This window comes from Leuciscus leuciscus (assembly GCF_965113295.1).
Source record: "Leuciscus leuciscus genome assembly, chromosome: 17".
Lineage (NCBI taxonomy): Eukaryota > Metazoa > Chordata > Actinopteri > Cypriniformes > Leuciscidae > Leuciscus > Leuciscus leuciscus.
Window position 1 is genome coordinate 11134380 of NC_138741.1, and position 23771 is coordinate 11158150.

The following is a 23771-nucleotide window of genomic DNA, read 5'->3' on the forward strand; positions in this document are numbered from 1 at the left end:
CCGAAGCAATGCAAGAAACCTCAGTGCTACTCAACAGTTAGAGTATGTGCTTAATAGAAATTAAACGGATGAATTTGCCCAAAATGTTACATTCATTGTAGCAACAAAGGAAAATCAGGATGGTGTTCCAGTGTTATAGGCTTATTTTGTAAACATGCTCCATCCATAGAACGATGTTAAATGTGTGTTCATTGCTGTTTATGTGTAAACATTGTCCCTTTGTTCAGATATTGTTCATCTAAATACAGATAATCAACATCTTGATTTTGTTAAGGCCCTAGTAATAGTGAAGGCACAGCTATCTGTAAAATGTCGGTTCAGTCATTTTCATACCGTTTGTAACTACTGATTTTGCAAAGAATGACCCAAAGCTGTGTGAAACTGTAAACTACTGTAATGCTTTTTAAAACCGTGCATTTGTTGTCCACCAGTCACCTCAGCTCTGTTGTTTGTCATTGTCTTGTTAGTCTCTAGTGGTCATTCAAAAATGTGTGATTGTGGCCCTTAGTGAACATGCAAACCGAAGCTGAAGTTTTCCAGATATTGCAGAATTAACTTTTCCATTGTAATTCCTATACTGACTGGTTGTGATGTTACATAACCTGACAGTGTACAGCAAAACTAAGGATGTTAATGAAATGTTAGAAGTTTGTGGAGAGATAAAAGAAAAGTAATACCTAATATGTTAGCTATTTCAATATAAATAAATTTACCAATATACATTATAAAACCATTTTTAGAGAATTGTCCAGAGGGGGAAAAAAATCACTGTCTCCATTTATTTCTGTATTAATCATGAATTGAGATGTGATACCCAGTATTTGAATTGTTTGATGAAATGAGTGCTCCAAGTTGTACCAAGCAAAACGATTTTTCCTTTAAACAAAGGACTTGACATGAAAAATTGATTCCAGTACTATGATGACAGACACAAAACAAATAAAACATATTTTCCTTCTCGGTATTCATCTCAGTGTTTTTGGTTTTCTTATAGGTGATTGGTTTACCACAGTAATATGACATTGAATGCATATTTTAAAAAGAGTCATAGATAGATGGATGGATGGATTGATGGAAGGAAGGTGAATGGATGGGTTTTTTAATCGAGCTGTCTGTCTCTATCTATCTATCTATCTATCTATCTATCTATCTATCTATCTATCTATCTATCTATCTATCTATCTATCTATCTAATCTATCTATCGTCAGATTAGAAACAGACAAATAAATATGGGCGTCTCTTGTGTCCTGCGGTCAGTGGGCGTGTTTTGTGCACAGTGGGCGTGGACATGTCTAGTTAATTTTAATTTCATCTACACCCCGTGTTCCCACAAAATGGCTGTGGTGTAACGCAAGATTATGGAAAACAACAGAGTTATGTGAATTATATCGAATTACTTGGACCTTCTTGCAGGGAGATGTAAGTTAATTTACAATTTGGACTTCTGAAACAAACGAATGTGTTTTTAAAAAACAACGTGAGCTCTTGTCAACTATTTTGTCATTTTCACGTGAGTCAAAGTAAGTTTATATTCTTTTTAAATGCGACGTAGTAGCTTTGTAACATGGTTACAAGAGAGAACAGTGGCTGTACACAGTTCAGCTACAGCTGTCAGGACACGTGCTCTTCACTCCAGTGTTGGTTGCAGTGTAGCCTATATAATGTTTGTTTGTGAGCACTTGTGCACGAATAGTCGTCATTTTAATTTTCCAATGCTGCTGTCAGTTTCAGAAAAGTATGGTATGATACTCATTACACCTTTAAGACAGTGGGCAAACGCGTTTGAGCTGCTTCAAAAGTTGTTTTTCACGGTGCTTGTGTAAACTTGTTTACCACTGTGCCGTTGTGCCACACTGTCTATGGAAACGGATCCAGTGATTCCCAAACCAGGAGTGAGTAAGTTAACTGAACCCCCAGGGAATTCCAGGGGTGTTTTTTTTCTTTGTTAAACAATGAATATATGTGTATGTATGTATATAAAACAAACATAATTCTATTATTTAGCTTTCTCTCTTTAAAATCAATTGGGGAAAATAAGTAATCAATTTAAATATTGAATTCTAATTAATATTTATTCTGTCAAAATCAGTTTTGAATATGTTATAAGGTATTTAAACAACAAAAAGAATCATTCATGTTGCAAAGTAAAACTATAAAAAAAGGTTACTCTACTTCTATTATAGGCCAGTCTAAAAATGCTACACATAATTTCAAACGGTCACCCAGCATCTCTGTCTCTCTCTAATGGGTTGTTGACTTTATGGCTAGAGATCATGTCTATTATAAGAACTCAGTTTATATATTTAGAGATTGCCATGGTGCTGATTACTTCCCTCTAATGTGAAATCCATATGTGCTCCCAGTCCTAGTTTAAAATTTTTTTTTTTTTTTTTTTTTTTTTTTTTTTTAAGTACACTGAAATTTAAGTTACACTGAAATTGAACAATTACTATTTCTTTCATAAATCCTGTATGCTAACACCCACCCTTGAGCAAAGGCGTGTCTCATTAATATTAATTACATGTGAGCTGGACCCTTCAGGAGGCTTACTTAAAACATCAGACTTCATTAATATTCATGAGTTAAGCTTGACTAGTAGGATTCACTGCACGTGTGTGCATTGGGCGTCTCTCCAAAGAGAGGTGGGGCATCACACTTCCTCATGCATTATTCATGAGTGCCTGGAGTGACAGGCAGAGCCCCGGTCGGCTTGTTAGTACACTACACAGTCTGAGTGACAGCGTGAGTGGAGTATCAACAGCACAAGGATAGACAGGCTTTTAAAGACTTAGACTTTGGCTCAAGGTGAGTTTGCATATTCTCAGCCTTCTGAGTGTGAAGAATAAAGTTGAATGAAAGCATAGTATTTGGGTTATCTGTTAGGAATGGGTTATCTTCACTCGTCTTTGTGGGCTGGGGAGTGGGGGTGAACATTGCCCTGTCAATATTTGGCTGAGGGGCTCTCCGTGATTGGCTCTCTTCATTGTGTGATGTCTCAGGAGGACAGCTGGGATGCTTTCAAGGGTGTGTCAGCAGTTCAGAGATGAACAAAGGCTGATGGAAAAGGATTCTTTGCAATACCGTATCTGTCACCTTTTGATATTTAAGTTTGTCGATAGGACTTGTATCTTCTAAAACTAAGTGGATTTTGGGCACTGAGGCCCCGCTGGGTGTTTTTTAACCTATTATGATGCCTGGCATGTTGTCAGCTGGAAGTGGCTTATGGTGTCCGGCTTTCATCTTTGATGGGTTGTACCGGGGCTGCTGAGTTGGCAAAATGACCCTGGAAAAAAGTACACGCTTTTGGCCTCATTTACTTTGTTTGAATGCTTTATTATAGTGATTCATGCTCATGTTATAGTAAAACTTAACATTTAGATCTGTCTAAATTACTGCCTATGAAAGTGTTTGGACAAAACGTTTAAAATATATGAATGCCTTTGCTATATATAGCAACATCAAATTTAGAGTCATTTAAGATTTAGGAGACAAACATTTTTGTTTGGTTTTAAATATAAAATAGGATTTGAAATTTAGACAATGAAGTGTATGGATGCTCTTTTGTTGTGTGTGTGTGAAGCTGTCTAATTACATTGTCTAAAAAGGTTTTTTTGACACCAGTTGAATGTAAATAATTGCAAAATACATACAGTTTTAAGTGTGACTTAGATGTCCAAAAAGAGTAAGAAAGTGTAAGATGCTCTCCTACCATATATTTTTCTTCTCGACCATAAAAATCACTAAATCTCAATGCATTTATTGAATGGTTATGCTTTTATAATTGTTCTGGTTACTTTAAAAATTTTTCTTTTTATTTGCATATTAATGTTAAATAATTAAATAATCAATAATACGTTTTGAGGTTAAATTGAAATGAAATATGTATTTTTTGTCGATTTGTTAATGAAGGATTTTGTGTATACCGTCCTTAATTTAGATTTTTATAATAAAATGTTTTGATTTTATAGTGAAATGTTAAAAGTTAGATTATTGGGGTAAGACGACTCCCTGAAAATTGGTTTGTGCAGGTGTTTTTATTTTATGTAATAATCATTGTAAACCATGAATTATTAAATTCAATTAATTATATGCTAATTACAAATAATAATAATTTTTTATTATTATTTAGAATTATATAGTGTAAATTAGATCAAGTAAATTGTCAAAATGCATAAATATGAGAATAAATATTGGAAAACATAGAATATTTGATTTATTATTTTACATTAATGGCATCGTCCCCCATCTTGCCCTACTTTTTGAATCCACTGTTTGAACTAGCTTGCATCATTTCATGTGACTTTGTGACCCTCCTTCCACACAGTGAAGATTGATGAGTGATATAGAGCACAAATTCTTCAATAGAAGTGTGCTTGTTGTGTTTTAATGAATTGACTTGGAATACAGTGTGCATTTCTGAGGCCAAAGTTAAGCCTTGTTAATATCCTCAAACTTTGTTTTTTTTCCCTTCTAGGACCATTAAGAGGCTTGAACTACTTCCTTCATTCTTCAGAATAACAAATTAGTATAAGCTTTGGGAAAAGGTTTTGTGTGTGTGTGTGTGTGTGTAGGTAGTGCGCTGATAATAAGCCCAAAGAATATTGGTATAGTAGTCCCTGTTTATTGCTCAGACAGCATTAGAGGCTTTTTAACTTCGCATCATTCGGGCTTTATCCTAATCGATATTGATAAGATAGTCGCCTACTGTCTGTTCAGTTGACATGCGGTTCATCATTAACTCGAATGGTTTGTGCAATCCAGCAAGACTGGGCTTGTTACTGTGTGTCTTGTTGTTCCACATCTGCTCTGCTTCAGGAGGAGAAGCCTGTCTTTTATAATGGCTGAACAGAGGAGATTTTCCTTTAATGATGTATCTCTCCTGCTCTTTTCCACGTTCTCCAGTGGAGCTCCCAGTACAGCCATGGATGTGAGCACTTCTCTGAAGATGAGTTCCCTGACCATTCAGAGTCTGTTCAGTTATGTGGAGGAGGAGAACCTTTCGGCCATCAAAGCTCATCTGGACAAGTACAGAGAGGTGGACACCAGAAGTGAAGTGAGTGTGCAGGAACCCTTGAATATCACTTCTTACTTTTTATAACTTAGCTTGGTGTTCGTTAAATATACGTGAAAATATATTTGTTTGAATTTGTTTTCGCCATAGTGCTGAACTCACATGAGACAGTTTAAAGCTTCGGAATCTTTACTTTTACTGTACCACTCACTTATTTGCTCATTCACCATATATAATGTTGTAAATGGCCCATATGAAAGGTTTTTCCTGATTTTGAGGAAAAAATGTAACTGATTTCATATTTTCTGATTTTAAAAGTTATGTAAATACACACACACACACACACACACACACACACACACACACACACACACACACACACACACACACACACACACACACACACACACACACTTTAAAAGAAGTATCTTCTGCTCACCAAGGCTGCATTTATTTGATTAAAAATACAAACAAAAACAGTGATATTGTGAAATATTATTCCAATTTAAAATAGCTGTTCTCTATGTGAATATACAGTAAAGTGTCATTTATTCCTGTGATCAAAGCTGAATTTTCAGCATCATTACTCCAGTCTTCAGTGTCACATGATCCTTCAGAAATCATTCTAATATGATGATTTGATGCTCAAGAAACATTTATGATTATCATCAATGTTGAAAACAGTTATTTACATTTTTATTTCATGATGCTATGATGAATAGAAAGTTCAAAAGAACAGCATTTATCTGAAATCTAAAGCTTTTGTAACATTAAACACTTCAAAAGTTTGGGGTCAGTAAGAATTTTAATTTTATTTTGGGGGGAAAGAAATAAAATAAATCAATACTTTTATTCATCAAGGATGAGTTAAACTGATCAAAAGTTACAGTAAAGACATTTATAATGTTAGAAAATATTCTATTTTAAATAAATGCTGTTCTATTGAACTTTCTATTCATCAAAGAATTGTGAAAAAGATTTTTTTTTATCAAATAAATGCAGCCTTGGTGAGCAGAAGATACTTCTTTTAAAAACATTAAAAAAATCTTACTGACCCCAAACTTTTGAACGGATATATATATATATATGTATATGAAGACTTCAGATGAAAAAGCCTCTAAGACCGTCTAAAGTTTTTGTTTAATATTAACTCTTTTATCAGGCTCCTGTGCTGTGTATAGGTTTCTACCTAAGTACTGGCGTTTTGAATGGGCTGAGGTTGGGATTTAGTGATTTTGAAGTGAAAGTATTTCATGAATGTATACTATGTTGCGGAGAGCATTCACTCAATATTATTATCTCATTTTTGACAGAGGTTGCTTTTAGAGGCTTTTGCATTGGAGGTCTACAACACACACACACTCACACACATATATAAGATTTGCTGTATTGATTTGAAGCGCTGAAAATTTAATTATGAAAAATAATAATTGTATTTTACAGCTGTTGTTGTTGTTTAGACTACAAGCAATATACCTGAATAAAATGTGAAACTGAAAACTTGGGAAAACTGTATTTGAACTCTGCACAGACAGTTCTGTTTAATGGGTTCTGTCACACCAGTATCATGCTATGTGTAATGTTTAAATGTTATGGTTAAACTGTGGAAACAGTGTATTTACTGTAAACATGTTTCTTGTTCATTTCTGCACACTGAGGAATGAATTGAAACTATTGTCCTTGATAACTGACACAATGCCAAACATGTGATGCATAAACATTAGGATGAAACTTACTCTGAATATTTCTTTTAAATTTGCTTGTCCATTACTGATATGCACTAAGTCGTTGTCTTCTGCTGTAGAACGGCCAGACTGCTCTCATGGTGGCGTCAGAGCAGGGCAGTCTAGAGATCGTGCAGGAGCTCATCCGGAGGGGAGCAAACGTACATTTGGATGACATTGTGAGTAGTTCTCCACATTTGAACACCAAACACACACATCAGAGAGATACAACATGAGATATCATATAGGCAAAACATAAACTTGCACTTGTTTTTGGAACATAATGGCAAGATTTCATCAAGTAAAGATTGTCAGTCACACCTGACTGTACTCTTTTGCAAAAGAGTCACTGAGTCAGTAGTTATGCTTCCATACAAAGTCGCGAATTTAATTTATGCACAAAAGTGGAATATCGCATAAAACATTTGCAAACAAACCAGCGTTTCCATCCCATGTGTTCAAGAAAACAAAATAGGCACTTCCTGAGAAATTGGCACAAAATATCTGTAATAATAATCGGGGAAGCCACTGTGGCTCTTTTATCTGACATCATAAATGACTTGTGCATCAGTGCAATCAGACGAAAACCAATAAACGCTGTCATGTTATCTTGCCTGATGTTTGTGAAGGCAATCATGGGAGACATTTGATGACAGACTTTGGCTCAGGTATTTCAGAATAACAAAAAAACAAACATTTGAGATGCTGTGCATTGGTCCACTGGTTAGTACAGTTATCCAATCACATCCACTGTTGAGACGGTCACGTGATTTTTGTAATATTTTTTTTTTACATTTATTCGGTAAATGTTTCCAGGTTATCGCATTTCGTCTTATTGTATAAAAAAAATTATCCGACTCAATTGAGTGCATAATTTTTTTTTTTTTTTATGCTCAATTTTAGAATTCATGCACATCTTAGCATTTCCATCTAGCGTTTTATTTTTTTCAAATACGATATCCCAAATTTCACACAAACATATGTGGATAAAAACATGGCTAATGTCTGAGTGTCTACAGTTCTTTAACCAGATGTATGATTTCATAGGTGTGGGTGGGCCGTAGAATCTAAATAATTGGTTCCCTGCACTGTCATTTAGTAAATGACTAGATGACGACGTTTACAGGCACAAACACTTTGAGCTTCTCACACCAGCATATACACAGTATAGTATATAACCTTTCTGGTGACAGTTGAAGAATCTTTACTATGACCACCTGGTATGACCAGCTGGTATGATCTGAAACTCTACAGACATCTTCTAAACTCAGGATCTTTCGATGTCCATGTAATTAAATAAGCATTTTTTTCCTCTTGTCTTAGGATTGCTGGACCGCACTGATTTCAGCTGCTAAAGAGGGACACACTGGAGTGGTGAAGGAACTGCTGGAGAACAATGCCAATGTGGAACATCGAGACATGGTAAGACACAGAATAAAGACATGGGATGCTTTAAAGAAGGTAATTATTCTTAAATCAACAGTTGCTCTTATCATTGTGAATGATGTCTTTCTTCAACTCCTTGAAAATTGTTTTAGTGTTTTTTTTTTGTGTTTTTTTTTTTTAGTTTTGCTGTATATTTTTGTCAAAATTAAGGTTGGCAATCAATTTTAAATAAATTATTTGTATTATATTCGGTAGCACTTTACAGTAAGATTTCCTTTGTTAACGTTAACTGCATTAGGTAACATGAACTACAGTAACAACTAACTCGGTTAGTGTTAATTTTTACATTTACTTATACATTTTAAAATCAAAAGTTCTATTTGTTAACATTTAGGTAATGCTCTGAACTAGCATGACTAAACGATGAGCAATTGTAATTTTATAAACTAACATTAATAAAGCTTAATAAATATTGTAATGATATATTGCTCATAATTTGTTCGTTAAGTTAGCAAATAAGACCTTACTGTAAAGTGTTACCTTATATTTCAAATTAATTAATCGGTGAATGATTTATGTAAAATGCCAATTTAATTGCATCATATACAAATAAAAAATATTTTGAAAAAATATTATTTGTGAATTGATCACATCTGAATCAGATTAGTTTAATTAATTAAATCATTAAATATTTTTTATTAAATTAATTAAATATTTTTGACTAACAAATTTTATTAATAAAAAAAAAAAAGGATTATATATTATTTATTAATATGTACATTTTCATCACTCAATATTTTTAATAATTATTTACACTAATGTCTTAAGTGCAGTCCAAGCCCTAATCTTAAAACTGTGTATCCTCCACTGTCCTATCTGGATTAATTTAATTCCTACCTCACTGAAACATGTGATACTCTGTATTTAAGATTAGCAGTTATGTGTGTAGTTCCTTTTATATATAGATTTGAGCATCATAGGCACATTTAAACATTCGAAATGGAATGTTTGAATGTGTCTGATGCCCATAAATGCTGTCTGGGAAAGCAGGTAAAGCTTATAATTACAAATAAGGAAGATAAGAGACAGCCGGTAGTTTGAGTCACTCCCTGACTCAGGGAAAATGTGTTTGTCCACATAGTCCTGTGACTATGAGATTAGTATTGAAGACGATCATGTGGGAATATAATGACCTTGGTATGTTTGTGTAGGGGGGCTGGAGTGCGCTCATGTGGGCCGCGTATAAGGGACGTGTGGAGGTGGCACATCTACTGCTGGAGAAGGGAGCAAATCCAAACATCACCGGACAGGTCCGCACAGCCTTTTCCAGTTCTGTAACAACTCTTTTAAACATTTATTGTACATTTAGAAATGCTCCGAGATGATGTCTGAGGTGTGGGGGAAAATGTGGCCCTATATGAGATTTCATCTCTAGGTTTGAGTGTTTTCTGCGGTGTGTAATTGATTTTTGTCTGTCCCAGTAGTACAGTGTTTACCCCATCATATGGGCAGCAGGAAGAGGCCATGCGGAGATTGTTCAGCTGCTGCTTCAGCATGGAGCCAAAGTCAACTGCTCTGACAAGGTGCTTTATCACTCCCATCTCTTGAAACGCTGACTTGAGATTTCACGAGATTCATAAAAGCCAAGTCAACCGTTTCCACATGAAACCAATAAATGATATACACTACCGTTCAAAAGTTTGAGGTCAGGAAGGTTTTTTTATTTTATTTTTAACAAAAGAAATAAAGAACTCTTGGTTTCCACAAGAAGCAGCACAACTGTTTTCAACATTAATATTAATAAGAAATGTTTCTTGAGCATCAAATCAGGATATTAGAATGATTTCTGAAGGATCATGTGACACTGAAGACTGGAGTAATGTTGCTGAAAATTCAGCTTTGTCATCACAGGAATAAATTAAATGTTTAAACTAGGGCTGTCAAAAGATTAATCGCGATTAATCGCATCCAAAATAAAAGTTTGTGTTTAAATAATATATGTGTGTGTACTGTGTATAATAAAATTTGTATATATAAATACACACACATGCATGTATATATTTAAGAAATATTTGCATACATATACTGTATATATTTATATATAATTTATATTATATATAAATACAATTTTTTTATATATAAATTACACATTTTTCTTAAATATATACAAGCATGTGTGTGTATTTATATATACAAATTTTATTATACACAGTACACACACATATATTATTTAAACACAAACTTTTATTTTGGATGCGATTAATCGCGATTAATCTTTTGACAGCCCTAGTTTAAATATATTAAGAAAGAAAACGCTTATTTTAATTGTAATAATATTTTTGATTTTTTTTTATCAAATGAATGCATCATTGGTGAGCATGAGAGACTTCCAAATCCAAAATTTTGAATTAGTGTAAATACTTTGCAAAATTGTGCCATATTGTTTATTTATTTTTAAATTATAGATAGATGTTGAATTGCAACAACAACAAAAGATTCTCACACTGATTTTCACTTGTTAAATATTGAATAGAAAAATAATAAGTTGATATTAGTAGAATTAAATTGCAAATTTTACTAAAATTACTGTATCTCGTGGCCAAAAATGTTTTCTTTTAATGACAGAAGCAACATGATGAAGTAAAATGCACCACTTTTTAATAATTGCATTTATGAGTTATTCCAATTTCACTAACCAGTTATTATGCCAAGTAATATATTTAATTTGCTTATCTGTAAATCAAGGATTCGAATTCTGTGAGCGAATAATCACCACATTAATAATTCATAGAATTCACGTTATGTATGGCTTTAAAAAATGGCTCATGCAGAGTTTGGAAAAAACCTTTAAAACATTAAGCTTGTTAATCAAATCTGTTAAGTCATATCATTGTGGTTTTTCGTTGTCGTTGTCAGTACGGCACTACACCCCTGATCTGGGCCGCCAGGAAAGGCCATTATGACTGCGTGATGCACCTGCTGGAGAACGGAGCCAATGTGGACCAGGAAGGAGCGGTATGCACTTTGTGTTTTGAAGTGAAATTCTGTATAGTAACGGATGCAGAGGAGTAAAATGTGTGGCTCAATTAATCTAGGAAACTTCATGCAGTGAGACGCCAGGGCACATTGTGCTTGTTAGATTGAGTTTTGACATTTTTCTGGTGCACCAAATATGCTAATGTAATAAAGTCACTGAAATATGCATTATGTTAATTATATCCCATCTCAATCTCTCTCCTGTAGAACTCGATGACTGCACTGATAGTGGCTGTGCGTGGTGGTTTCACTGAGGTGGTGAAGGAGCTGCTCAAGAGAAACCCCAACATGAATATGACTGATAAAGATGGCAACACGGCACTGATGATCTCTGCTATAGAGGGATACACTGAGATTGTCCAAGATCTATTGGACGCGGGCACATATGTCAACATCCCTGACCGGGTAGAGCTTCTCGTATAGCTTCTCATTTAACCTTGAGTGTTTATATTTTAGGCATCTTGAAATTCCCATTCGTCTTGTGCTTGTTTATGTCTCAGAGTGGTGATACTGTGCTTATCGGAGCCGTCAGAGGAGGTCATGTGGAGATCGTCCGAGCTTTGCTTAATAAATATGCTGATATTGATGTCAAAGGCCAGGTAACTGCATCTCTCTCACACCACCTCTTCAATATTTCAATCGTCTGCATCCATCAGCATAAAGTCCTAAACTCTAATCTATACAGAACAGCCTCTTTGTTTTAATGCCCTTTTCACCTCATATTAGAAACTTATTATTAATCCCACATGATTAAGTAAGTAGCTATCACGATGACCCAGGTCATATGATTCTTTTTGGCTCTTTATTATAGGATGGTAAGACTGCCCTGTACTGGGCTGTCGAGAAAGGTAACGCAACCATGGTACGAGACATTCTGCAATGCAACCCTGATACTGAGGCCTACACTAAGGTAAAGACCTGATTCTTTTTGGATTTTGTATTGCAATCCTATATAAAAAAATGATGAATAGGGTGCTAATAATTGTTTACTGTAAAGAGAGACACAATTCTATTTACATTAATGTGTCAGGATGCAGAGACTCCCCTCATAAAAGCCACCAAGATGAGAAACATGGAAATTGTGGAGCTTCTTTTGGACAAAAGAGCCAAAGTGTCAGCGGTGGACAAGGTAAGTGTGTGTGTGTGTGTGTGTGTAAATACACTCACTGGCCACTTTATTAGGTGATCAACTGCTCGTTAACACAAATATCTAATGCAGCAACTCAATGCATTTAGACATGTAGACGTGGTCAAGACGATCTGCTGAAGTTCAAACGGAGTGTCAGAATGGGGAAGAAGCGTGATTTAAGTGACTCAGACCAGCCCAACCAACAACCATGCCACGTTCAGAGTATTTCAGAAACTGCTGAACTACTGGGATTTTCATGCACAACTATCTCTAGGGTTTACAGAGAATGGTCTCGATTTCTGCTGCGCCATTCAAATGGTAGGGTCAGAATTGGTCATAAACATGAAATCATGGATCCATCCTACATTATGTCAACAGTTCAGGCTGGTGGTGGTGTAATGGTGTGCAGGATATTATTTTGGAACACTTTGGGCCACTCAGTACCAACTGAGCATCGTTTAAACGCCACAGCCTGCATGAGTATTGTTGCTGACCATGTCCATCCCTTTATGGCCACAGTTTACACATCTTCTGATGGCTACTTCCAGCAGGATAGCTCAAATCATCTCAAACTGGTTTCTTGAACATGACAATGAGTTCACTATACTCAAAGAGCTTGCTCAGTCACCAGATCTCAGTCCAATAGAGCACCGAAATCTCTGAGGAATGTTTCCAGCACCTTGTTGAATCTATGCCACCAAGAATTAAGGCAGTTCTGAAGGCAAAAGGGTGTCCAATCTGGTGAACCTAATAAAGTGGCCTGTGAGTGTATGTGTAATTTATTCCTGTGATGGCAGCAGCCATTATTCAGTGTCACATGATCCTTCAGAAGTCATTCTAATGTGCTGTTTTTGTGCTTAATAAACTATTCCACTTCTTCTTCATGTTAAAAACCAGTTGTACAGTTATTGTTTTTATAATTTTTTTTAATAGAAAGTAAAAAAAAAAAGCATTAATTAGAAATAAAAATATTTTGTAACATTATGAATGTCTTCACTGTGACTTTTGATCACAGTAATCAATCTTTGCTGAATAAAAGTATTAATTTCCTTATCATTTAATATTATAATATTCCTTATAAAATAAATGCATAATACTGTGAATTTCTGCATTTGAATATTCTCTAAATCTTAAATGTTATCTTCTCAGAAAGGTGACACAGCCCTGCATATTGCCATTCGTGGAAGAAGCCGTAAACTCGCCGAGCTGCTCTTGAGGAACCCCAAAGATGGTCGTCTGCTCTACCGGCCCAACAAAGAGGGAGAGACACCTTACAACATTGACTGCACGCACCAGAAGAGCATCCTCACCCAGATATTTGGAGCCAGTGAGTACTCCTCAAACAAAAGTGGTTTGCACATTAACATGTCTGTCTACAACAGCTCTGATGTATTCCTCCCCAGAGCACCTGTCTCCTTCTGAGTGTGACGGGGACATGCTGGGCTATGACCTGTACAGCAGCGCTCTGGCGGACATCCTGAGTGAGCCCACCATGCAGCCGCCCATCTGTGTGGGGCTTTACGCTCAGTGGGGCAGCGGCAAGTCCTTCCTGCTTAAGAAACTGGAGGGTATGAGCCACAAATGCCGATTCAAGATCTGGAAGGCCTTGTTGTATTTTGACCATCTGATTGAGATGTGAGTATGTTGTCACTGTATCAGATGAGATGAAGACGTTTGCCCGGCAGCAGGTGGAGCCGTTGTTCCAGTTCTCGTGGTTGGTGGTGGTTTTGACTCTGCTGCTTTGTGGATCTGTGGCTCTGGTCCTCGGCTTCGCTGTTGACACAAAGCTGGCCATCGCTGTGGCCTTCAGCCTGCTCACCCTACTGTACATCTTCTTTGGTGAGAAATCGTCGAATTTACTGTCTTGCCTCTCATTACAGGCTGAGTGCAAAAAAAGGAGAATAATTCCTATGGGATCATAGTGCAACATAGAAGGACAAAGGGTGTTTACAAGACAACGATGTACCAAAAAATGGAAAAATTGTTCCTTGCGTTTCTGTTCACACAGATATACAAAACGTCTAAAAACGCTGTATGCCAGACCAGTAGTTGGCATTGGCAATGTCACTTTCTAAAGAAAGGCTATAGACTGAACATGTAATAGGCATGCCCATGTATTCAGTTTTTACAAGTTCGTGTTTCTGTAGTTTACACGGCGTTGATAACGGTATCGTTTTCATAGCTTGCACTTTGAATCCCGTTCTCAAAAGTTCCCCAAAACATCTGTTTCGTGTAAATAAACGGCCAAAATGCAAAGTTTTCCGTTTTTTTGTTGATAACGGTGTCGTGTAAACGGCCCTTTATAGTAAACAAATTCAAAGTAGTAAGCCAGAATAAAACATTAAATAAACTACACATAAAAAAAAGACAATAAATATAGTAGGAAAACAAGTCACAAATACAGTAAGAAATACATGCAATAAATGTATTAACAATAATAAATTATTGTTATGGTAATAATAACTTATTACTATTATTATATCTATAATAATATAATCATTAATATGAGTATTTATTAATCATATTCATTATATTTAATAATAAGATTTAGGATTATTATTAGATATAATCTTGCTAATGTTAAATTATTATTGTTATTACAATTTTTTTTATTGTTAGTAAAAAATGTACAATTATTTAAAAAAATTCAAATGGATAAATTAGTGTCCATAAAGTTATTGTAGTGCAGCAAAGATTGAGCTGAGGTAGAGAAATAAGAAAGTATAGTCAGTGAGTTGAGCAGAAAGATCATTTGATTTAGTTATTGAGTGTCTGACTACATGGTTGTACTTGACAAATTTGGTTTTGTTTGACCTGAATACTTAAGTTTTCTTGTCAACTCTACCTTTACATAGATTATGGTTGAAATTGGACTAATATATCTACCCCCTGGGGTTCATAGAGCCAACCATTCCATAATTAGCAAAATAACACTTACTGTATAGTTATTTTTGGGTGACTTTGTAATTATTTTGTAATGTATATTTGTTTTATAACCCTTGCTTATGATTATTCATCTCATTACTATTGTAATACAATTATATTTACATGTTCAATAGACACAAAGTGTAATATTCAGATTAGAACTCAAATGGTAGAGGCTTTTGTTGAATTTAATTTATTTATTATTACATTTTGACCGATTTACTCCTTAAAATGAGGGTTCATCCTTGGTTATCAAGAGGCACTGAACTGTACATATAAACGTGTCCACTAGAGTGCAGCAGTGTACTTCCAAATCTCATGTGGATTGTGAGTGGAATTGCCTGTTCTGCATTTTATCCTGTTTTACATTCTCACAAACTTCTGGTTCAGTTCATATCAAAAAGTGACTTTGCATCATCTCGGTCTCCTGTGCTTTTTGTATGGTGTGTGCAGTGCTGGTGTACTTTGGTGGGAGAAAAGGAGGGGAAAGTTGGAGTTGGGCCTGGGTCCTCAGCACCAGACTGGCCCGCCACATCGGCTACTTGGAGCTGCTTCTCAAACTAATGTTCGTCAATTCCCCCGAGCTTCCGGAACAGACCACCAAAGCCCTGCCTGTCAGGTAGAGCTGACACATCCATCCACTTCAACAGCACCCAACTACCTTAAGGGGTGTTTTTTTTTTTAAAGTTAGGTTTACTGTGTTTAAGGATGTAATTTACTTTGCCGAATGATTTTGGGCAGGATAAAGAAATGTTGTGAATATTCTCTTGACGACATTATATTACCTGCACATTCTGTTGAAACACGCACATGTTTGATGCTCATTTTCAGTCAGTCTTTTTTTGTTCTCCATCTGTCCAGGTTTCTGTTCACAGACTATAACCGTCTGTCGAGTGTGGGAGGGGAGACGTCCATGGCTGAAATGATAGCCACGCTGTCCGATGCCTGTGAGAGAGAGTTTGGCTTCTTGGCCACCAGACTTTTTAGGGTCTTCAAACATGACGAAACTCAAGGTGTGTCTGTAGAATATGTAGCATGAATCTTGATTGTAGAGGGGAAAAAAGCAAAGCATTGTGTGTGTGTTTTTTTTGTTTGTTATTATTATTTGTTAAATGATTTCCTTTCTAACTTATTTTATACAAGACACACAATGCTCTCTGTAACAGTGAAATTTACCATAGTAAAGGATCTTATTAGTGTCTTATTTATCTTAAAACAGTGTTATTTTGGTATTATTTATATATATTTTAATAGTTAAATTTTTTGTCATTTTGTTATGTGCTTTTGTCATCATTTTATTTTATTTGGTAACACTTTATTTTACAGTGTCCTTGTTACATATGTCACATGTACTTACCATAGTAATAATAGTAAAATATGCATAATTTCATGCAACTAACCCTCAACTAAACCCTATGCCTAACCCTAACCCTGTAGTAAGTACATGTAGTTGCTTAATATTACTCGGTACTTAAATATATAATTACGTTGTAACGATGACACCTTAAAATAAAGTGTAACCTTTTATTTATTTTTATATTTCTATGTAGCTTTAATTTTTTCAGATTTGGTTTAAGTATAAAACTTAAAAATTGTTGCCTTGGAAACTAACAAAAAAAAATATATATATATATATATATATATATATATATATATATATATTTTTTTTTTATTTATTTATTTATTTCAAGTTTAAATTTTTCATCTAATATTTTATTTCAGCTTTATTTCAAATAAGGAAAATTATTTACTTTTAGTTTAGTAACAATAACAATACAGTCTTAACATAATTGTGGTAAAATATTTTATTTCTTTCATAATTATTTATGTATTTATTTTATTATTGTCTTATTTTTTATTTGAGACAACTTGTGAATGGAAACGTGCATCATAGCCCCACCCATAGTGAAATCCCATTGATCCAAAGTCATGCTCTACATACTGTAGCTCTACATATTAAACATGGCTTCAAACATGGCTCATCTAATCACATTTTATACTGTTTTGTCAATGTTTTACTTTATCGACATGTGTACTTATATTTTTATTTTATTTATTTTTTCCACAGGAAAGAAGTGGAAGAAGACCTGTTGCGTCCCCTCCTTTGTGCTTTTTGTGTTGACGTCGGGCTGTCTGATCACAGGCATGACCCTACTGGCCATCTTCAAGGTGGATGGAGAGAACCTCACGGTGAACGCGGTTCTGATCGCCATGGCCAGCGTGGTGGGTCTGGCCGTGCTTCTGAACTGTCGAACCTGGTGGCAGGTGGCGGACTCTGTGCTGCACTCTCAGAGGAGGAGGCTACTCAACGCTGCCAACAGCATGCACAAGCTCAAGAGTGAGGGATTCATGAAGGTGAGCCAATGATACTAATATAACATGTAATGTGCTTATGTATAGTCATCACTATTACATTTGTTTTAATTTAGCTGATATTTTCTTATCCAAAGTGACTTACACTGTGGCCTAACTAGGCATGACTTGAGGATAAATCCTCTCTCTTCCATGTTAACCTTGACTTGCCTAGCTGTCCACAGTAAAATCTCATAAATGAAAATTATTATTATTATTTATTTTTTTGTGCAGCATTTGTGGATAGAAAATGTATTTGTCATATTTTAACACATTTTGCAACCTTTGTAACCTTACAAACCCAGTTCGTAAACCACTTAGTCACACCACCGTGGTTCAAAAGTTCAGGTTTAAGATTTGTTTCCTTTCTTTCTCTCAGGTTTTGAAGTGTGAAGTGGAGCTCATGGCTAAAATGGCTAAAACCATTGACGGCTTCACTCAGAATCAGACCCGACTGGCTGTCATCATCGATGGCCTGGATTCCTGTGAGCAGGACAAAGTACTACAGATGCTTGATACGGTGCGTTTATGTTTACGCTGTCATGCACAATCCTTCATTTAAGCCTAGTGTAAAACCTCATTGAACATCTCGCATATAACCGAATAACAGTATACAAATCTTATTTGCTGTCAGGATTGCATTTGCCTGTGTATTCAACTAATGCCAAGAAGCTGTTGATGGCACAAGCCATCTATCTCCACTGTAAATATAAAAGACTCATTCAGTCTGAGCACATTTGCTTCCAGCTCTTGACTAAATGGACAAACAAGGTGCCTCGTGTCGTCTCTGTGGGAAGAACAAGCTCATTCACCTCTCAAACATCTCATAGATGTGCGGCAGTGCTTAGAGTTCAGGCTTGTTTAGCTCCAGAAGTTCAGATTCCTCTCTCCCAGCTGGACTAATGGAATTTCCTTCAGCTAAATGTCATTATTTGGGTATAATCCTCTTGTGTTGGCAGCCTGTTCACGGCTAATGAAATCTGCCATTTACCAGAGAGCCTGCAAACTAAGAGCCTCAAAGATTCCTTTGTGGCGCAATTAGCCACATCTCTTTTAAATTCTGATCTTTTTGTCTCTGATTTGAAAAAGAATGACCAAATTGGATTTTTCCTTCAAGCTTAATATTGTTCCAATTGGTAAGGCTGATGTTCCATAGGAAAAATGACAGATATGAATTCAGATGGCATATTTTGTGCCACAAATAAGTTGGCGTGGAGAACCGCAATGTCAGCAGAAATTTTGCAGCAATCGCTAAATGATGCGTGCCGACTTTTACGGTCCACAAATCAGTATCCTGTGACACTTATACACGTTACAGTGTTCTTCATTATTCTGGAAAGTCCCATCACATTCAAATTAGTACATGTCTGGGTGTGTGTTAAACGTATATAAGGTGGCTTGTGTATGAACACACACATGATCCACAGTATATATTTGGAACTATAGGTCTGTGTAACATAGCTAGTCTAATAGAATTACAACTAAATGACTTCTTTCATTCTGAAGTGGTCTGACAGTGGAAGAGGGAAAAATATGATATTTGTTTTATATTGCACATATAGATTCAGGTCAATCTGAGTGTTTGTTCACTGTTTTAGTTTTAGCCTAATCTTACTATGAATTACATTTAATTTTCTCCAGAGAAAGAACACCCATAGAGCATTAGAATAACAAAAAAGCCCTTCAAAACAGACCTACCATAAATACCATATGATACCTAATGCATTAATTAATATTTTTACCAGTTCAACTTTATTGTAAAGTGTTGGCACTGTTTAGCATGTGTTTAACCATTAGGGCTGCAGCTTTTCCAGTACTAATAAAGAGGAAACTTTCTCTTGTCTCTTCTGTTTGCAGGTTCGAGTGCTCTTTTCTAAAGGCCCCTTCATCTCCATCTTTGCCAGCGACCCTCATATCATCATCAAAGCCATAAACCAGAACCTCAACAGTGTTCTACGTGACTCCAACATCAATGGCCACGACTACATGCGAAACATCATCCACCTGCCTGTGTTCCTCAACAGTCGTGGCCTCAGCACCGCCAAGAGACTCTGCGTTTCCACACCAGCAGATCAACTGAACCCTGATGGTCAGTTTAGAGACGTTTCCAAAGGCTGAATTCCAATGTGCATTTTATTTTATTATATTTTATTTATCATTTCTTACATTTTGCTATTCAAAAAAGCATTTGTATGCATGTATATGCATGTATATGTGTGTGTGTTCTTTTATGTATAGCGAGATGTTTGTTGTGCATTGTTCTGATTTCGATTGCTGTGGCAGATATTTGTTGATTTTGTCATCATCATATGTGGTGTACTGCGTTTAATATAGACTAACAGCCCAGCATTTCTGCTCCAATACTTCCTCTGAACGTCTGACTCTCTCCATCTGTAGTGTGGCAAGAGGACATGGACAGGAAGTTGTCTCAGAACAGTCTCGGCGAGCAGGGCAGGCAGGGCAGTAAAACAGCGCTGAACCGCCGGGTAAGACTTAACCGCCAACACTCCCACCACTTCCCATCAACATGATTTGAGATGGGTGGCTCAACGAAGGCCATATGGCTCCCATTACCTCATTATTAACTCATTAATAACTCGTTTATAAAGGCTTTAACACTGTTTATCTCTCTAACAGGCTCTTTTACGCGCGTATGATTTGTTTATTCACAGTTCACTGTTATCATGGACGGTTAGGACCATGTCTTGTGTTTGTTATTGTGTGTGTGTTTTTTTTGGATGGGGGGTATTGTCAGAGACCATGGCTGTCGCCGAGGAGCGTCTGTAATTGATTTAATGTCTGTTTACTCTTCCCGCTGAGATGCCATTGCCTAATGACGGGGTGCAGCAGCAGTGGGTCTTGGTGACAAAGCACTGGCACGGTGGCACGGAGGCAGGAGGCTAAGTGGCTCCTCTGCTCGCCCTGCGAGGGCTGTTTGTTTGCTTGGCTGATTTATCTGCCTCCTTTATTTGGCCCCTCTTTATTTCAGGGGCACGCTCCTCTTGTTTTGCCTCTGCTGTTTCTTGGCTGAGCATCCAGCTCGCTACACCCCTGATCTGCACGTTTTGTTGTGGAAAGTTGTTTAGCGGGTTTCATGAGCAGCTCGTGGAAGACTCGGTCATTAAAGAAGAAAAAAATTCGGTTGGCTCTGTTAGTGTTGTGTACTTTTCTCGGTTAATGTGATCTCGCATCCCAATAAGCTGTCAGGTCAAACTGAGGTTCTGCTCTGGTCGTTCTCGATACACAATCGGGATCTCTGATAAGTTTGGTACACCCATACTTGTGAGTAATTTCATCATGCATATTTTTACATAAGGCTCCCCTCCATCATCCTGGATCAGGAAGGGGCCACCTTATTTGTGGCCATGTGTTCCAAGTAGCAGTCAAGTCACAAGTTCAGCATTATAAACTTCAAAGTGGGCTTAAAGCTCTGACCCACCAGAGCTCGTGATCGGATCTACATTGTGCTCGTACCGGACCAGCTAACGCTTTGAGTCGAGCAGACATCTCAGTCAGTCAGACCTCTGGATGACAGCACGGACAAGGCAAACGGTCATGCACATCGATTTATCTAGACTTAACAATGAATCAGCACAAAAACACAGCTCCTGATACAGTCCATGGTTTCTGCCATTTCACTGGATCAGGATGTCTTTGGATGTTTTTTGGTACTTTTGTCATGTTTTGATGAGTGTTGACTGTTTCCAAAAGTCAACTTGAGAATTTGACATAAGCCAAAAGAAAGATGAAATTAAATGTGTGACCATTTATATAACAAAAAAAGCTTTATACAAGTATGAATGTTACCAATTTTGTATTATTATTATTATTATTATTATTATTAATGAATTATTATATTGCGTGTGTTATTTATACACACACACACACACACACACACACACACACACACACAGATGCACTATATTAATACAAATGATATAAATAAATGAATAAAAATGATGATAATTCATAAGTGATACATTTTTATTGTTGTAGTCAAATTATCATCACTTCATACATATTATTTTTTATTATATTTTCTATATATTATAGTTTAGTTATATTAGTTTAATAAAAATATGGGTAACACTTACAATAAGGTTTCATTTGTTAACATTAAGATTATTAAATGCTGTAGAAGTATTGTTCATTCTTAGTCCATGTTAAAGGAATAGTTCACTTAAAAATGAAAATTCTGTCATTTACTCACCCTCAAGTTGTTTCAAACCTGTTTGAATTTCTTTCTTCTGCTAAACACAAAGGAAGATATTTTGAAGAATGTCGGTAACCGAACAGATGATGGATTGTCTTCCATAGTGTTTTTTTTTCATACTATGGAAGTCAATGGGGTTCATCAACTGTTTGGTTACCAAAATTCTTCAAAACATCTTCCTTTGTGTTCAGCACAAGGTTAACTAGTGTTAACAAAGATTAATAAATACTGTAACAAATGTATTGTTCATTGTTAGTTAATACATTAACTAATGAGACCTTACCAATTTATGTACCATTGTTATATTATTATTATTCATAATTAATCTTTTTTTTGTAGTCAAATGGTCATTTATTACTTCATACATCCACCTTGGGGCCAGTTGTAATTGCAAAAAATATAATTGCAGATGCCAGTTTGTAACACTTGCAGGAAGAAAAGTATGTGAAACATCTATGGTTCCGATAATCTCTGCAATTTATCCATTTATTTAAAGTGTCAAAATACTTTCTGGAGTCACTGTTTGGCATTTATGATTTAAGCTACATGCGTATCAAAATGTTGCATCTTAAGACTATGTGTATGTGTGTGTCTGTCTGTTAGTGAAAGAGAGAGACCGATCTGTGAAGAAATTGAACAGATCTTATGGAAACACTGTTATGGTTGTAAATGGATTTGAAGTTCAGAGTTACATGACCGTGGACTAAAGCGACACATCAACACTGTGTGTGCTAATCTGGCCTACAGGATTCACACAGACTCTATTAGCCTCCTGACATTGAGTTCTCTGCATATTGGTGTGTATAGGACACGTACCGCAGGAGACAGATGCAGCGCACCGTTACGCGGCAGATGTCCTTTGACCTGACCAAGATGCTGGTCACCGAAGACTGGTTCAGTGACATCAGCCCTCAGACGATGAGGAGACTGCTCAACATAGTGTCAGTCACAGGTCAGTGTGACCTCATTTTTGCTTTATACATTCATTATTGATTGTGGCATGTTAAAGACAAATATATATAATAGTAAGGAAGTGTCTTTTGATAGGTCGCCTGCTTAGAGCCAATCAGATCATCTTTAACTGGGACCGGCTGGCATCCTGGATCAACCTGACGGAGGAGTGGCCGTACCGCACATCCTGGATCATTCTCTTTCTGGAGGAAACTGATGGAGTCTCGGACCAGGTCACACTGAGGACCATTTATGAGAGGTCAGCTTTCACATTCTGACATACACATCCTCTGTACCTCACATCAAACGTCAAATATCTTACTGTACAAATAAGAGGGAATTTATTTACTTCAAATAAATAAATAAATCATATAATTAAAGAACTAAAAAAATAATATTATAAATAATTTAATTTATTTGAGTTATTTATCGATAATTTAATTTACTTTAGTTATTTAATTAATTGTATTTAATTTCTTTGTTTAGTTATTTATCTATTCTTTAGTTCAGTTTTTATTTACTTATTTTGTTTAATTCTTCTATTATTTTAGTTATTTATTTAGTTAGTTCTTTAATTCTAATATTTATTAGTTTATTATTTTTTCAGTCCAGGTGAGATGTGTTTGGGTATTTTTGTTCATGCATATTGCACAAAAACTCCCATTCAATTAAATACAATTCAAGTTATGTTTTTCAGTGTAATAATGCCTGCAACCTGCAGGTGGCAGTAGGAAATTTCTGTTTCATGTTTGGTCCACTGCACAATTCCTATAAACCCGGATGTCTCATTGGGTATGATGTACCATGAAGTATTTCAAGCTTTGATCTTTACTTTCAGCCACTTTCTTACAGCAGGATGTGTGTGTGTGTATATATATATATATATATATATATATATATATGAAAAGCAAAAAAAAAAAGAATGATGCTCAGTCGCTGCCTGACTAACAGACTGTCACTCTGTAATAATCGTCTTGTTTACTTGTTGTTAAACATGCAACAGAATCACATTTACTTCTGCTGCATCCTCTCTAGAGCGTTTG

The 23771-nt window shown here is 35.9% G+C and overlaps 1 protein-coding gene across 5 annotated transcripts in view; it reads left to right on the forward strand.

Annotated features, from left to right (window-relative positions):
• Window positions 1-1265: 1265 nt before the first annotated feature.
• kidins220a (kinase D-interacting substrate 220a) overlaps window positions 1266-23771 on the forward strand; it is a 51210-nt gene continuing 28704 nt past the window's right edge. For 4 of the 5 annotated variants that reach the window (XM_082144184.1, XM_082144186.1, XM_082144187.1 and 1 more), the window contains exons 1-22: window positions 1266-1420; window positions 4904-5054; window positions 6817-6915; window positions 8060-8158; window positions 9334-9432; window positions 9607-9705; window positions 11039-11137; window positions 11366-11563; window positions 11659-11757; window positions 11970-12068; window positions 12189-12287; window positions 13437-13614; window positions 13691-13855; window positions 13947-14126; window positions 15666-15831; window positions 16074-16225; window positions 17281-17567; window positions 17944-18084; window positions 19422-19653; window positions 19962-20050; window positions 22585-22729; window positions 22825-22987. In XM_082144184.1, the coding sequence (XP_082000310.1) occupies window positions 4923-5054; window positions 6817-6915; window positions 8060-8158; window positions 9334-9432; window positions 9607-9705; window positions 11039-11137; window positions 11366-11563; window positions 11659-11757; window positions 11970-12068; window positions 12189-12287; window positions 13437-13614; window positions 13691-13855; window positions 13947-14126; window positions 15666-15831; window positions 16074-16225; window positions 17281-17567; window positions 17944-18084; window positions 19422-19653; window positions 19962-20050; window positions 22585-22729; window positions 22825-22987 (3020 nt within the window). In that variant the 5' untranslated portion in view covers window positions 1266-1420; window positions 4904-4922. Of the gene's footprint in view, window positions 1421-1456; window positions 2807-4903; window positions 5055-6816; window positions 6916-8059; window positions 8159-9333; window positions 9433-9606; window positions 9706-11038; window positions 11138-11365; window positions 11564-11658; window positions 11758-11969; window positions 12069-12188; window positions 12288-13436; window positions 13615-13690; window positions 13856-13946; window positions 14127-15665; window positions 15832-16073; window positions 16226-17280; window positions 17568-17943; window positions 18085-19421; window positions 19654-19961; window positions 20051-22584; window positions 22730-22824; window positions 22988-23771 lie in introns of those variants that run through there. The other variant, XM_082144185.1, reaches the window with a different exon arrangement.